The 16500-nt window shown below is 40.6% G+C and overlaps 1 protein-coding gene and 1 non-coding gene across 2 annotated transcripts in view; one reads left to right on the forward strand and one right to left on the reverse strand.

Moving 5' to 3' along the window:
- The window catches only part of LOC134367124 (arylsulfatase D-like), a 34612-nt gene that overhangs the window by 3103 nt on the left and 15009 nt on the right, over positions 1 to 16500 (reverse strand). Inside the window, exons 6-8 of the mRNA XM_063083759.1 lie at positions 15158 to 15292; positions 11818 to 11980; positions 10411 to 10532 (exon numbers count right to left, since the gene is read on the reverse strand). Coding sequence (XP_062939829.1) covers positions 10411 to 10532; positions 11818 to 11980; positions 15158 to 15292 — 420 coding nt within the window. The remainder of the gene's footprint in view (positions 1 to 10410; positions 10533 to 11817; positions 11981 to 15157; positions 15293 to 16500) is intronic.
- LOC134368785 (U6 spliceosomal RNA) lies at positions 13787 to 13893 on the forward strand. Its single transcript, XR_010022492.1, has one exon. It is a non-coding gene; the product is annotated as a U6 spliceosomal RNA (small nuclear RNA).

The following is a 16500-nucleotide window of genomic DNA, read 5'->3' on the forward strand; positions in this document are numbered from 1 at the left end:
GCACCATAGGTGGGAGTATAAATAGAGACTAATTCCAGGAGGAAACTCAGATGTACATAACTTGCCTTAAAAGTGTGTCTACAAGTTTGGCTGCTCCTTAATAAGTCAAATAGAAAATTACCATGTGGCTCAGCAATTTCACTCCTAGGTATATATCGCAAAGAACTGAAAGCAGACACTCAAATTTATATATGAGTGTTCATAGCAGCATTATTCCCAGTAGCCAAAAGGTGGAAATAACCCAAATGCCCATCAATGGACAAGTGGATAAACAGAATGTGGTCTATCCATACAATGGAATATTGTTCAGTCATGAAAAAGGTCATTCTTGACGAACCTTGAAAACATCATGCTGAGTGAAAGAAGCCAGACTCAAAAGGCCATATATTATGATTTCATTCAGATTAAATAACCGTAATAGGCTAATCTATAGAGACAGAAAGTAGACTAGTGGTTGCTTAGGGCTGGTGGGGTTGGGGAGAAAGAAGGAGAGAATGCTTAATGGATATGAGGTTAATGTTGAGGGTACTGAAAACATTCTGGAGTTAGACAGAGGTGATGGTTGCACCCCATCGTGTAAACGCTACCGAATTATTCACATTAAAATGGTTTAAATGGTTTTTTTTTTTTTTAAAAAAAGAAGACACAACAACCACCGCAATTCCTTGAACTTGTTAAGACAAGTGAACAGGTATGATGTTGATGGGGGACTGGGGGAAGAAGGAATTGGTAAAGGGACATGAAAACCAACTGCATGGTATATTGATAATTTTTTTTTAAAAGACAGAGGTTCAAGGAGGAGGGGTGATCATCTGAATAAAAACAAAAAAAGGTTAAAATAGGAAGGGGAGCCAAGGGCCCTGGCCACACCCCCCTGACACCTGCAACTAGTCCAGCAATGACCACCAAGCCACCACAGGAAGTGCCCTGGGCTCCCAAGCCAGGTTGTGGGGGGCTTAGGGCTTTTGCCACACACCTCTGACACCTGCAACCAGCTTAGTGATGACCACCAAGCCATCACTGGAAGCTCCCTGGTCTCCCCTGCAGGAATGAGGGGGGTTTCACAGACCTCAACCACGCCTCTCTCCTTCCTCTTCCCACCCTATTTCCTTCCCACCCCCCTTCCCCCTAACCCCCAAGGCTCTGCAATATCTTAGAATGCAAAAAAGTATATACTAATAAATAAATAAATTTTTAAAAATTGTTAAAATGGTCAATCTTACGTTAAGTGTATTTTGGCACAGTAAAAAAAAGAAATGTACCTATAAGACACTTTAAGAAGTAGGAGGAGCCAAATCCCCAGATATTCACGTGGAGATCAGGCAGCAGAAACAAGAGACAGGAGCATTCAAGAATACCCCCGGTGTCTCCTGTCCTGTCTTCCCACCTTTGAGGCAGTGTGTGGGTCTCAGAGAAGACCTGCCTGTATGGAGTCTGCCCTTGACCAGGGAGCTGCCACAGATCACTCCTGGAGGATGGAAACCCTCAGCACAGCAGTGTTGCCCACACAGGGTGGGCTGAAGGCCAGAGTGACAGCCCCCCATAAAGCCATCTACCGTATTCCCCACAATGTGGCAACTGCAGCCCCAGTCTGCATACCATCTGCATGCCATTTTCAGGTGGGTTTAGTAAAACCTGCCCATATTTTCCTGGTTGCTATCCAAAATATTTTTTGAAAGCGTACTCGAGTTTCAGCAAAGGCGCAAACACATTCCTTTGACCGAGCATTTTGTAAGAACGGCCAAATGAAACGTCCTTTGATAGTGATTTACCAATGCTGTTTCACCCCTCGCCTTTTCTTATGACTTCTCAGAAAGTGTTATTCATTAATTCTTCCAAGAACTACTTTGAACACTTACTATTCATAAGCAATTTGTAAAACGATAACATTGCCAACTTGTGCCAACTTGGGGTGAGACTGCAGAAAAACCAGCAAGCAAGGAGCCTTTGTACTGCTTTCTTGTCAAAGCATCTGACGTCTGCTCTTAACACTGACTTTTGTAAGTTTTATTTCTGTTTCTGTGTCATCAAAGTTTACAATTTTCTGTTGAATTACACACACCGACAACCCAACACACAGAGAAACATACACACACAGCACACACTTAACACACACACACACACACACACACACACACACACATTTTAACAACATTTTACTGTCAAGAGTTGCACTCACAAAAGGACAGTTAATACCAGACCATTGCTCCCACATTACCATAGTACCTAGGGAAACGGAGATTTTTGAGAGAGGATATTAAATAGGGAAGACTGCAAAGACTGCAGGATCTCTGTGGGCCATACACCAACCATCACCCTTACTAAGTTGATTTTTGAGCCCAGCCTTCTCCTGTACCCAGGAAAGGGGAAGCAGTGTTAAACGGCTGCAGTCACCAGGACACTTTTGCTCAGGGCTTTTCCCCACCTGGAAAGCTCATGCTTTACCCTGCCTGGAATGCTTATGCTGCCATCCAACAGGAGAGCCCAACATTCTCCCATGCCCCCCCAAATGCGAGGTGGTGTTATGCAGCTGTGGTTACCAGGACACTTTTTCTTAATGGCTTCCCCCCACCTGGAAAGCTTATAGACTTGTTTCTAAGCTTGAGTATATCTTGGGTTTTCTTCAAGATTCAGTTAACCTCTTACCTTTTCTGCTAAGCAAAACACACACACACACACAAAACGTGCCACTTGGTAGACTGAGAAAAAGACCCTTGTTTACAGTATAAGCTCAAACAAGAAGACAGAGCTTTGCCGTGTTGGACCTCTGATGAGAGAACATGCATGTTAGGTGACAACTTTTCTCCAATCTGCACAGTCTGCAAATGATCGAGGAAGCATTGCAAGTATTGATTTTAGAGTTTCAAAGAAATTTTAGCGAGTAGGAGAACTGGCAAATATGGAATCCATGAACAAGGTTCAACTGCACCTCTGTGTCCAGAGCCTCATCTCAAATCCCAGACTTCCACTTGTTCTTTACCCTGACCCTGGAGACAACCTCACCCTTCACTTCATTCCCATGATCACATTTCTCTGTAGACCCTCCACTTTTTACACTGTACTGAGGTCATTCTCTTTCCTAATACACTATATACCCTTTGTGGCCAAGTTCTGCTTTTCATTTACTCAAAGCCTGTAGGACACTATCTCATGCTTTGAGTGTTTTGTGTGTAAAAGACATACTCACCCTTTGTCAACCCCCTCTCTAGACCACAGCTTGGTCCATCCTCCACTACCCACCTCTCTGACTCCAAGCCACCTTCATCTCTCTCACCTGGACAGGTGTCAACAGTGTCTCCACTGGCCTTGCCCTATGCCCCTTGACTTCCTCCAATCATTGTCCTTGTACCAGCAAGAGTAATTTTTTAAAAATACCAGTAGATGTTGCTGACTTGATAGTGCTCTTGATGTTCTTGGCACTAAATGCCAAGTGTTCCTGTCCCCGAGGCTCTGAGTCTTCATTGCTCACTGCATTTTCTTATATCTCCCCAAATCATTGGGCTCCAACAACACTGAACATTCTGAGTAGCCATCTCTTTACTGCTCTGAGCAGTGACTCAGCCCCCAACTCCTATCTCCTGGCTACTCTCTCAGGAGTCTTTAGGGCTCCACAGGTTGTTCCTTCTGCAGACCTCACATGGAGGCCCTGTGATGTTTTCTCAGGGGATGCTGCATTTCTCCATGTGCCTCCATTTTCCACCATCCCACATGGATCTGCGTGTCTCTCTGCTAATTTGGTTAGAAAGCTGTGGGTCTCTAGGAATTTCTGCTGGACCTGAAGCAAGAGACGCCCGTGTGAAGCAGTGTCATGCTCCTCAGATGCCTTCTGTGAGCAAGGCTAGGGAGGACATACAAGGACTATGTTGATCCTATGGCAGGGAACTGTCAGCTTGTTGGGGGATTTGTAATGTAAGGACAGCTATGTCCATCCTCATTGAGAGCTTCTGGGATTTCTGTGTGTGTGCTGGACAGTTTGCAACCTACCCACAAATACTTTGACTTATAGGTTCCTGGAGGGTTTATCAGATGGCCATCTGATAACTCTGGCACCTTTGATTTGACTTAGTCTATTTTACAGAAAATCACGTTTTTTAAACTAAGAAAGTCCATAGAAAACAACCTGGCAGAACTCCTTAAAGTACTAATTTAGCAAAACATAAAATTACCTGTGGTTTTTGTGGCTGCTGAACCAAATTTAGCCAATCCCCCCTGCCTCTCTGTGGGTTTTCCAGGTGCACTGGTCTTATACACACAATTGGAGGTAAAATGCCTGATACATCCAAATAAAGTGTTTTTTTTTTCTGTGTGGTTTCCAATCAGCAGATGGATCACCTCATCTCCCCGGACATCCTCTCTCATGTGTAAAAGGAAGACCTAGACTCATAGATAATTTGTAAGACAGAGACCTAAGGTTCTTTTAAGATAAGATGCCCAAGTCCTATAAAAGGTTAATGGCTGTTAGCAATTCAGTCTACTAAAGCAATGATGTTTACCTCATGTCTGGACATGGACCAACATCACCTGTTGGGTTTGAGGTGTTTCTGACCAGACATTCAAAAAACATCCAGGCTCAGCTGCACCAGAACCAGCAGCCACCAAGCTGCAGGACCCTCAGGCCAGGTAAGTCCTCAACCCCAAGAGAGGCCTGAGCCACCAGCCTCCAGTCCCTGAGGCAGCCATGCCAGATTAGTAGTTCCGCTGAATTGGCAGTCCCTATGGGATCCAGGCCAGACACCAGGGTGGAATGAGTAGACCACGAAATCCTCTACCACAATGACTAAACACCAAAGGAAAGATACCAGAAATACAAAAAACAAAACAAACAAACAAAAAAAAAAACCCAGGAAAATATAACACCACCAAAAGGAAAATAATAACTTTCAAGTTCTAGACCCTGTAGAAAAGGAACTCCTTGAAATGACTGACAAGGAATTTCGAGCAATAATCCTTAGGAAACTAAATGAGATACAAGAAGACTCAGTTATATAACACAATTAATGAAAAAAGTGTACAGGACCTGAAAGAGGAAATGTATAAAGAATCAATGCCCTGAAAAAGAATGTAGCAGAACTTGTGGAGCTGAAGGAATCATTCAACAAATAAAAAAACACAACAGAGAGTATAACCAGCAGGCTAGAAAAAGCAGAAGAGAGAATTTCTGACCTTGAAGACAGTCTGTTTGAGATAACACAGGCAGATTAAAAAAAAAAAAAAGAAACAAAGAAAAAAGAATTTAAAAAAATCAAAGAAAATCTAAGAGAGATAACAGACAACCTTAAGTTCTCAAATATATGAATCATGGGTATCCAAGAAGGGGAAGAAAAAGGAAATAGCATTGAAAACATATTCAATGAAATAATAGCAGAAAACTTCCCATATATAGGGAAACACACAGATCTTCAGATTCAGGAGGCTCAAAGATCCCCAAACATATTCAACCCAAAAAGGTCCTCTCCAAGACATATTAATGTTAAATTGGCACAAGTCCAAGACAAAGAGAGAATCTTAAAATCTGCAAGAGAGAAGTGTCAAGTCACCTATAAGGGATCCCCATCAGACTAACATCAGACTTTTCATTGGAAACCCTAAAAGCCATGAAAGAATTGGATGATATATTCAAAATACTAAAAGAAAAAAATTGCCAGCTGAGAACATTTTACTCAGCAAGGCTATCCTTCTAAAATGAAGGACAAATAGTATATTTCTCAGACAAACAAAAACTGCAGGCGTTCACTGCCATATGACCAGTCTTACAAGAAATTCTCAAGGGAGTACTGGTTTTGGTACCTGAAAAACAACCATCACTGCCATAAATACTCAAGAAAGAACAAAACGCACCAGTAAAGTAAAAACACTAACAATAAAGAGAAAAAATGTTTATCTACCATCCACAAAAAACCATGAAACACAGAAGACAAACAGTAAATCAGAAAGAAAGGAACAAAAGATACTTAAGACATCCAAATAAAAATCATTAAAATGCCAGGAGTAAATCAACACCTTTCAATAACAACTCTTACTGTAAAAGGATTAAATTTGTCCCTCAAAAGACACAGACCAACTGGATTGAAAAGATGGACCCAACAATATGCTGCCTTCAAGGGACTCATCTCACCTGTAAAGACACACATAGACTAAGAGTGAAAGGATGGAAAAAGGCATACCATGCAAGTAGAAATGAAAAATGAGCTGGACTAGCTATTCTTATATCAGGTAAAATGAACTTAAACCAAAAACCTAAAAGGAGATAAAGAAGGCCACTATATAATGATAAAAGGATCTATCCAACAAGAAGACATAACAATCATAAATATACATGCACCCAACATCGGAGCAGCCATATTTATAAAGCAAACACTTTTAGGCCTAAAGAGTGAGATAGACATTAATACCATAGCAGCAGGGGACCTGAACACCCCACTCTCAACATTGGACAGATCATCTAGGCAAAAAATCAACAGAGAAACACACGATCTAGACAACACTTTAGACCAATTGGATTTGACAGATATCTACAGAACATTCCATCCAACGACCTCAGATATTCATTATTCTCATTATCACATGGAACATTCTCCAAGATAGACCACATGTTAGGTCACATATCAAGTCTCAACAAATTCAAAATAATTGGAATTTTTCCATGCATTTTTTCAGATCACAATAGATTAAAATTAGAATTCAATAACAAATGACACTCAAAACTCTGCAAACACATGGACATTAAACAACATTCTACTTAATGACATATAGGTCCAAAAAGAAATGAAACAGGAAATCAGAAAATTTATTGAAACTAATGAAAATAATGATAAATCATACCAAAACTTGTGGGATACTGCAAAACCAGTACCAAGGAGGAAATTTATCACATTAAATGCTTACTTCAGAAGAATGGAAATATGGCAAGTGAACAACCTAGCACTTCACCTTAAAGAACTAGAAAAACAAGAACAATCCAAACCCAAAGTTATTAGATGGAAAGAAATAATTAAGATCAGAGCAGAACTTAATGAAATTGAAGCCCCCCAAAGGATAGAAAAGATCAATGAAACAAAGAGCTGGCTTTCTGAAAAGATAAGTAAAATTGAAAAACCATTAACAAGACTAACTAAAAAAAGAAGAGAGAGACACAAATAACAAAAATTAGAAAAGAAAAAGATGATATTACAACTGATACCTCAGAAATACAAGGAATCATTCAAGACTACCTTAAACAACTATATGCCAACAAATTTGAAAATCTGGAGGAAATGGATAAATTTCTGGACACACACAAACTACCAAAACTGAGCCAAGAAGATGTATAAAATCTGAACAGATGAATAACAATAAAGGAGATTGAACCTGTTATCAGAAGGCCCCCAACAAAAAAAAAGCCCAGGACCAGATGGATTCACAGCAGAATTCTACCAAACATTCAAAGTGGAATTGACGCCAATTCTCTACAAACTATTCCAAATGATTGAAAAAGACGCAAATCTCCCAAACTCATTCTATGAAGCAAACATCACCCTGATACCAAAACCAGGTAAAGATACAAAAAAAGAACAAAACTATAGGTCGATATCTTTGATGAATATACATGCAAAAATCCTCAATAAATAATAGCTAACAGAATACAGCAACACATACACAAAATTATACACCATGATCAAGTGGGATTCATCCCAGGGATGCAAGGTTTGTTCAACATATGCAAATCAATAAATGTGATATACCACATCAATAAAATCAAACACAAGGACCATATGTTCATCTCTATAGATACTGAAAAAGCATTTGATAAAATTCAAAACTCATTCATGATAAAGACTCTCCACAAGTTAAGTATAAATGGAAAGTATCTCAACATAATTAAAGCCATATATGATAAACCCATGGCAAATATCATCCTGAACGGAGGAAAAGCAAAGCTTTTCCCTTAAGAACAGGAACAAGACAAAGATGTCTACACTCCCCACTGCTATTCAACATAGTGTTGGAAGTATTAGCCAGAGCAATCAGGGAAGAGAAGGAAATAAAGGGCATCCACATTGGAAAAAGTGAAGGCAAACTGTCCCTGTTTGCAGATGATATGATCCTATGTATAGAACAGCCTAAAGACTTTACAAAAAAACTCTTAGAGTTGATAAATGATTTCAACAAAGTTGCAGGATACAAAATCAACACGCAAAAAAACAATGGCATTTCTGTACTTCAACAATGAACTAGCAGAAAAAGAAATCAAGAAAGCTATCCCATTTAAAATAGTCACCAAAAAATAAAATACCTAGGAATAAAATTAACCAAGGATGTCAAAAATGTCTACAATGAGAACTATAAACCACTGTTGAGAGAGACTAAAGAGTACACAAGAAGATGGGAAGATATTCAATGCTCTTGGATTGGAAGAATTAATATTGTACAAATGTCCATACTATCCAAAGTGATCTACAGATTCAGTGCAGTACCATAAAAATTCCAATGATATTTCTCTCAGAAATGGAAAAAAATTCTAATATTCATATGGTATAACAAAAGACCACAAATAGCCAAAGCAATTCTGATCAAAAAAAATAAAGTTGGAGGCATAACACTACCTGACTTTATACTATAGTACAAAGCTATAATAACCCAAACAGCATGGTACTGGCATAAAAACAGACACACATATCAGTGGAACAGGATAGAGAATCCAGAAATCAACCCACACACCTACAACCATCTGATCTTTGACAAAGGCACCAAGCCTACACACTGGGGAAGAGACTGCCTCTTCAGCAAATGGTGCTGGGATAACTGGATATCAATATGCAGGAGAATGAAACTAGACCCATACTTCTCACCATATAACAAAATCAACTCAAAATGGATTAAAGAATTAAATATGCATCCTGAAATAATAAAACTCTTTAAAGAAAACAGGGGAAACACTCCAGGAGGTAGGAGTGGGTACAGACTTTATGAATACGACCCAAAAGCACGGGCAACTGAAGGAAAAATAAACAAATGGGATTATATCAAACTAAAAAGCTTCCGCACAGCAAAAGAAACAATTAACAGAGTTAAAAGACAACCAACAGAGTGGGAGAAAATATTTGCAAAATATACATCTGACAAAAGATTAATATCCAGAATATACAAGAAACTCAAACAACTTTACAGCAAAAAAAGCAAGTAACCCAATTAAAAAATGGGCAAAGGAGCTGAATAGGCATTTCTCAAAGGAAGATATACAAACAGCCAACAGACACATGAAAAAATGCTCAACATCACTTAGCATCCGGGAAATGCAAATCAAAACCACACTGAGATACCATCTCACTCCAGTTAGGATGGCTAAAATCCAAAAGACTGTGAACGATAAATGCTGGCGAGGTTGCGGAGAAAAAGGAACTCTCATACATTGTTGGTGGGACTGCAAAATGGTGCAGCCTCTATGGAAAATGGTGTGGAGGTTCCTCCAACAATTGCAGACAGATCTACCATATGACCCAGCTATCCCACTGCTGGGAATATACCCAGAGGAATGGAAATCATCAAGTTGAAGGTATACCTGTTCCCCAATGTTCATTGCAGCACTCTTTACAATAGCCAAGAGTTGGAACCAGCCCAAATGTCTATCATCAGATGAGTGGATACGGAAAATGTGGTACATCTACACAATGGAATACTACTCTGTTGTAAAGAAGAATGAAATACTGCCATTCTCAACAACATGGATGGACTTAGAGAAAATCATATTAAGTGAAATAAGCCAGGCACACAGAAAGAGAAATATCATATTTTCTCACTTATTTGTAGGAGCTAAAAATAAATAAACAAACAAACAGGGGTTGGGGGAGAAGACACAACAATCACAACAATTCCTTGAACTTGTTAAGGCAAGTGAACAGATATGATGTTGGCGGGGGGAGAAGGGAAAGAGGAATTGGTAAAAGGACATGAAAATCAACTACACTGTATACTGATAAAATAATTTTAAAAAATCCAGGCTGAGTAGGCTTATTCAATATCCTCAGTAGAAAATACCAATCAAGCCATAAAATCTTGCAAACTGAGATGCATCAGAGCTGAAGAAAAGAGTAGCTTTATATTCTAAATTTTCTGGAGTATTCCAATGGGAAATAATCTCTCTCATTGTCCCCCTTAAATCACCAGAAGTGTCAGAGAGGACAATCCAAAATTCAAGCTGTCTCTCCTATTGAATGATTTAAGTGACACCTACTCCTTTTTTGACATGTCCATCTTAACCTGGAGTTCAGCAGCTGAAGTCCAGGGTTCTCAAATGTCCCCCTGGCATCGTGACCCTCTGCAGCCCCCTGGAAATACCATGGGGAAGCAGCCCCCAAGCCACCCTGCACAGCCCCTGGTGAGGTTGAGGCTGTCTCATGTCCCAGCCCAGGAGGGGAAAAGGGAACCACTCACTTTCTCGCTGGTACCAGCGGGCTGCGTGCAGCTGAGAGCCACAGTAGTGGAAGAGAAATTCGTGCTCTGAGTGGGAGACTTGGCCACGCAGGAGGGGCATCAGGTCCCGCCCGTCGATCACCCTGCAGGAGAGAGCAAAGCACTGCGTGGTCACTGTGCCCTGCACAGGGTGCACACACCGCTGTCACTGCCTGACAGGCGTCATCATTCCCTTTGAAAGCCACTTCTGCTACATTCAAAACTCCCCGTCTCATTTTTCCCATTTGCCTATTTCTGTGCCAAGACCACAATGTTTAATTACTAAGCTTTTTATAAACCTTGAATCTTCAGCATAGTCCTGCTCCTTCTCGGCTTTTTATTGTTTGCTGTGTGTTTTGATATCTACTTGTCAGTGTCTGTAAATAATACAGAGAACAGGGTTAGGCTTTGATTAGAATTAAAGCCATGTGTTGCTTAACGATGGTGATATGTTCTGAGAAATGTGTCATTGGGCAGTTTCATGTGCAAACATCACAGGTTGCTCTTACACACACCTGGATGGTAAAGCCTACTGCACACCTGGGCTATATGGTGTAGCCTACTGCTCCTACACGGGTAAATGTGCTGCACTACAATGTTCCGACATCTACAGCGTCACCAAGAGATAGGATTTTATTAGTTCCATTATAAGCTTATGAGACCACTGCAGTATATGCAGTTGGTTCTTGACCGAATCGTTATTATGCAGTACATGACTGTACGTTGAATTTATAGATGATTTGGGGGTAGATGTCATCTTTACAAAGTGTGTCTTCCTGATTATGAATAGAGTAATCTCTCTGCTTATTATAAAATTAGTTTCAAAACTCCTCCTTCAAAGTTTTGTGTATTATTTGTGAACTTAATTGCTAGAATCATAGAGTTGGCGTGGCTATTATACACGACATTTTTAGAATCTGTGGCCATTTAGTCTTGCACATGAATGCTAATCATCTTTGTCTACTGATCTAGTGTGCAGTAGCCATGCTAAATTTCTTGGTACTTTTAATATTTTGCCTGTGGGCTTGCTTGGATTTTTAACCAAGGACAAAATGATAATATCAATTATTGATGATATTCTGATTTTTCTCATTTCTTTTTAACTCATCACTTTGATTATTATTTTTTTCTTATTTTGTTGTTCTAGCTGGTATCTCTAGTACAATGTTTGGACCTCTACTACAAAAAATGAGAGTGGGTATTATTTTGTATCCTTCACTTTATGGTGAGTTCATTTAATAGTCCACCAGTATTTTAAATCATGCAGTTCGACCACATGGAGAAAGGAGATTTTTATATGCTCTACTGCTGCATATTTCCCCCCAAATGTGAAAGAATGAAAGCAGAGCTCTCAGAAATCAGGGTGCAGGTAGACTTTGCCCCACATACCTGTCCTGGGGCACCTGGCCACCCCCCAGCTGGACCACGGTGGGGAAAACATCCATGAGGCTGGTCGGCTCGTCAATCACTCGGCCAGCTGGCAGCACCCCAGGCCACCTGAATATCCCCGGGACGCGGATCCCACCTTCCCAGCCTCCCATGCCTTTGCCACCTACACAAAAACAGTTACCACCAAAAGCAATTTGTTACGTTACACTATGGACATATCATCACAGAATATTCAAGTTGGAAAAAACTCTAATGATCACGTAAGACATCACTTTTATTTGGTGAGTGCAAAAATAATAATAATAATAACAATAATAATAAAAGTTTTGAGAGTGTAATGATGTGAACTTATTAGTCTTAGAGGATTTAAGTCTCTTACCTTTTCAAGGTGGTCCTATTTGGCAGAGAACAAGTTAGGAAATCTCAATTTTTATACAGAAGCTGTATTAGCTTGTTAGGGCCGCCATAACAAAGTCCAACAGATGGGAGGTTCAGACAACAGACATTTATTCTCTCCCAGTCCTGCAGGATGGAGGTCCGAGCTCAAGGCGTGGCAGGGCTGGTTCTTCCTGAGGCCTCTCTCTTTGGCTTGTAGACACTGTCTTGCCCCTGAGTTCTCACATGGTCGTCCCTCTTTGTGTGTCTGTGTCCTAATCTCCTCTTCTTATAAGAACATAGTTCTATTGAATTAAGGTTCACCCTAGTGATCTCGTTTTACCTTAATCACCTCTTTAAAGACCCCACATCCAAATACAGTCACATTCTGCAGTCCTGGGGTTTAGGGCTTCAACATAGGAAATTGGAGGATACAATTCAGTCCACAACAGAAGCTAATTTAAAAACTGTGCACCTTTCCAAGTAATGTGTCCATACCAGGACCGTTTATGTCTGGGTTTCTCAAAGCTGGTACTAGGGACATTTGGGGCTGGGTGGTTCTGTGTGGTGGGAACCATTCCGTGCACTGTGGGATGTTAAGCAGCATCCCTGGGCTACATCCACCAGATGCCAGGAGTATGAGGAACACAAAAACATCTTCAGACATTGTCAAGTGATTTCTGGGTGGTGGGGATAGGACCGCCCCCAGGTGAGAATGAATGCTGTATGTTATTCTCTCCATGGAAAAGTTTCAGCAGCTCTTCTGGCTGCTTTGATGAAAGGGTGCCCGCTACACCCCCAGGCTACTGGGTAACCTTGTTTCCCTTCACTGACAACATGCCTGCATTCTTCCTACCAGGTCTCTCCTTCCTTTTTCCCAGCCCTAGACCAGTGGGCTATACTGTTTCCACTCAGGTAGGAGAGGCGGTGCCTTCACAGGTAGTGCACATGTCTGGTCCCCCCCCCACTTATGCAGCCACGGGGAGAGGAGCAGAGCACGTGAAAACATGTCACACGAACAGAATGGTAGGGGTAGAATTGTGTCTCCCCCAAAAACAAAGATGTTGAATTCATAACACCCTGTACCTGGGAATGGAACCTTATTTGGAAACAGGGTCTTTGCAGATGACCAAGGTCGGTTGAGGTCATTAGGGTGATCCAAATCCAATAGGACTGGTGTCCTTATTAAAAGGATAAATTTGGACATAGAAACACGTGCACAAAGGGGAGATGATATGAAAATTTAAGGAGAAGACAGCCATCTATAAGCGAAGGAATGCCTGAGTTTTCTACCAGAAGCTAAGAGAGTCACGTGAAACAGATCCTTCCTGACTGTACTCAGAAGGAGCCAACCTGTGGTCACCTTGATTTGGGGAATATGAGAGAATACGTCTCTGTTGTTTAAGCCACCCAGTTTGTGGTACTTGTTACAGCAGCCATAGCAAACTCATACAGAGAACTAAGGAAGCATTGGTTGCAGACACCCACCCAAAACGATGCTTTCAATGGACCCGTCTTTGTTGATCCAAGGCTAGACTCCTTCTAAGGAGCCCCTAACCAAGCCCATCCCTTAAAACTTAGAAAAACAAGGATTGTACTCAGCTTGGCAGCACATGTGCTAAAATGGGACCCATACAGAGAAGATTGGCGTGGTCTCTGCACAAGTATGACACAAAAATTCGTGAAGGATTCCATATTCTTAGTCACGAGGATGTCAAATGGTCCCAATACAAAGAGGTGAGAAATATTTGAGGTGACAGATGTGCTAATTACCCTGGCATGATCACTGCACACAGTACGAATGTACCCAAATATCACATTGTACTCCATAAGTAAATAAAATCATCATGGGTCAGTCAAGAAAAAAAGAAAAAGAAAAAATAAATTTCAGAGACAGAAGTAGATTAGAGGTTACCAGAAACAGAGGGGAAGGATTAATAGGAAGTCATTGCTTAAAGGGTACAGAGTCTATGTTTAGAATGAGGAAAAGTTTTGGAACTAGATAGAGGTGGTGGTCACACAGCATCATGAACGTGATTAATTCCACCCAATTGTGTGTTTAAAAATGCTTAACATGGCAATCCTTCTGTTATATATATTTTACCACAATTAGAAAAAAAGAAAGAAAGAAAGCGGAGGGTTAAAAAATACACTGCAAAATAGAAGGAAAATAGTTGCACTATCTAAAACTGAAACAGTCACACATAATGTGGCCCTGATATCTGGGGGAATTGCCTTCAGTGCATGCAAGGTAAATTCTGCAAGTATCCACTGCAACTTAGAAATGCAAGCCCCGAGCTGTCTCTCCCCTCATGGGTACCCACAAGTCCAGCTCGCCACTCCACATAAGAGATGTTCTTCCCCTTTTCTGAAAATCAGGTTTTTTGTTCATATCCAGTCTTCTATTCATTTTTATGTTTATATTGCATTTTTTAAAAAAATTATTTATTATTAGCATATTCATTTTTACAAATCGTGGTATTTCTTTGTGCCCCTTGAATGACTTGTCACTCCCCAAATCCCCAGCCTCCCTTCTCCCTTGTCTCTAGCATCCTTACATTTGTTCTCTACTTCTGAAAGGTCAACTTATTGTTGCAGTCTTTTCTTTCTTTCTTTCCTTCATATCTTTCTTGTTCCATCCTTGCCTGACCCCCCTCCCACTGTCCCTCACTCCCTGTCTTCCTAGTGGCCACTTATGAGGACATGCAGTATTCCTCTCTCTGTGCCTGGCTCAATTCACTTCACGTAATTCTCTCCAGACTCATCCATATGGCTGCAAATGGCAGAATTTCATTCTTTTTTATGGCTGAGTAGTATTGCATTGTGCATAGATACCACATTTTCCTTATCCATTCGTCCACCAATGGACACTTAGGTTGGTTCCATATTTAAAGCTAGAAGAAGGAATTTCTGCAGCACACATTCCTACACCATGTCATTCTAAACTGCTGTGGAATTTCCCTACCTTTGTAGATTCCATTCCAGCCCCCGAGTGTGACACCCTCTATGCGAAAGCCTAAGACGGCCCCGTGGTCCGAGGCGAAATACACAAGTGTGTTGTTGGTCAAGCCTTCTTGGTCAAGGGTTTCCAAAATTTTGCCTATATCAATGTAAAAAAAAAAAAAAAAAAAAAAAAAAGACCCGCTGTTGAACTGTGTCATGCAAGAGTATTCCTTTATATCTTTGTTAATTTTCCTATGTTCTCAAATGCTCCATTCAACCAGCTGATCTGGGCTTAACGTTTGCCCTCTTTCTGGAGGGGAATCCCTGTAAGAAGCTGTTCAGTGTTAACCCAGCCACTGAGCGAAGGGGTGGCCTTGCCTTGTGCTCTGTGACTTTGCAGAAAGGCTAACAGAGAAGGAAAGAGGTCCCTGGAAATGAAGATGACTGAGGGGCTCAAAGGATAGGGGTTTTATTTGCTCTGATAGAATGAGCTGTGACACAAGCAGAGAGGACATTGCTATTCTCTGCTTCTCTTAGAGAAGGTGCAAATGAAGGATTGGGCAAGACATAAATGGAGTCCCACCTGACATCTGACCAGCGTCCTCGGGGAAACATTCCCCACACCACGCTGTGCCCCAGCCTGCTTCGTCTACAGACGACCACCTTTGAAGCCACCCACATGCCCCCATCCCTTTCTCTGGGGGCTACTTTCTCAATGGCATCCTTAACACCAGTTGTCATTGGCTCATCTTGATCAACAGGCATTACAAACATACTCTTTGGGTTAAAAGCATTTTCATATGTAAACACATTTATGTACACACGTACATACAGTCATGCATCACTTAACGACAGGGATACGTTCTGAGAAATGCACCCTTAGGCAACTTTGTCATTGTGAGAACATCAGAGAGTGCACTTGCACAAACCTAGAAGGTACAGGCTGTTGAATATCTAAACAATACAGTACAGCCTATGCTACGACCACTGTCATGTGTAGGGTCTGTCGCAGACCAGAATGTCAATAGGCAGAGCATGACCGTATGCATGTGTGTGCGTGTGTGTGTGAAATTAAATATACTACATATTTTTATATATTTATTTATATGTACAATTACATAATTAATATGTAATATAAAATAATATAAATAGGTCTTCTCTTATGTGACATACTATTCTGCTTTATATTACATCCTATATAAATGTTCCATATCATAGTATGTATCAATAGAATTTTATGTTAATTCTATACCATTATATATTAATATATTATTCCACTAATATGTTAATAATATAATTATACTATATAAAATATGTAGTATATAACATATAACATATACTGTAATATATGGAGGTAATAAATCA

The sequence above is a fragment of the Cynocephalus volans genome, chromosome X, assembly GCF_027409185.1.
Source record: "Cynocephalus volans isolate mCynVol1 chromosome X, mCynVol1.pri, whole genome shotgun sequence".
Lineage (NCBI taxonomy): Eukaryota > Metazoa > Chordata > Mammalia > Dermoptera > Cynocephalidae > Cynocephalus > Cynocephalus volans.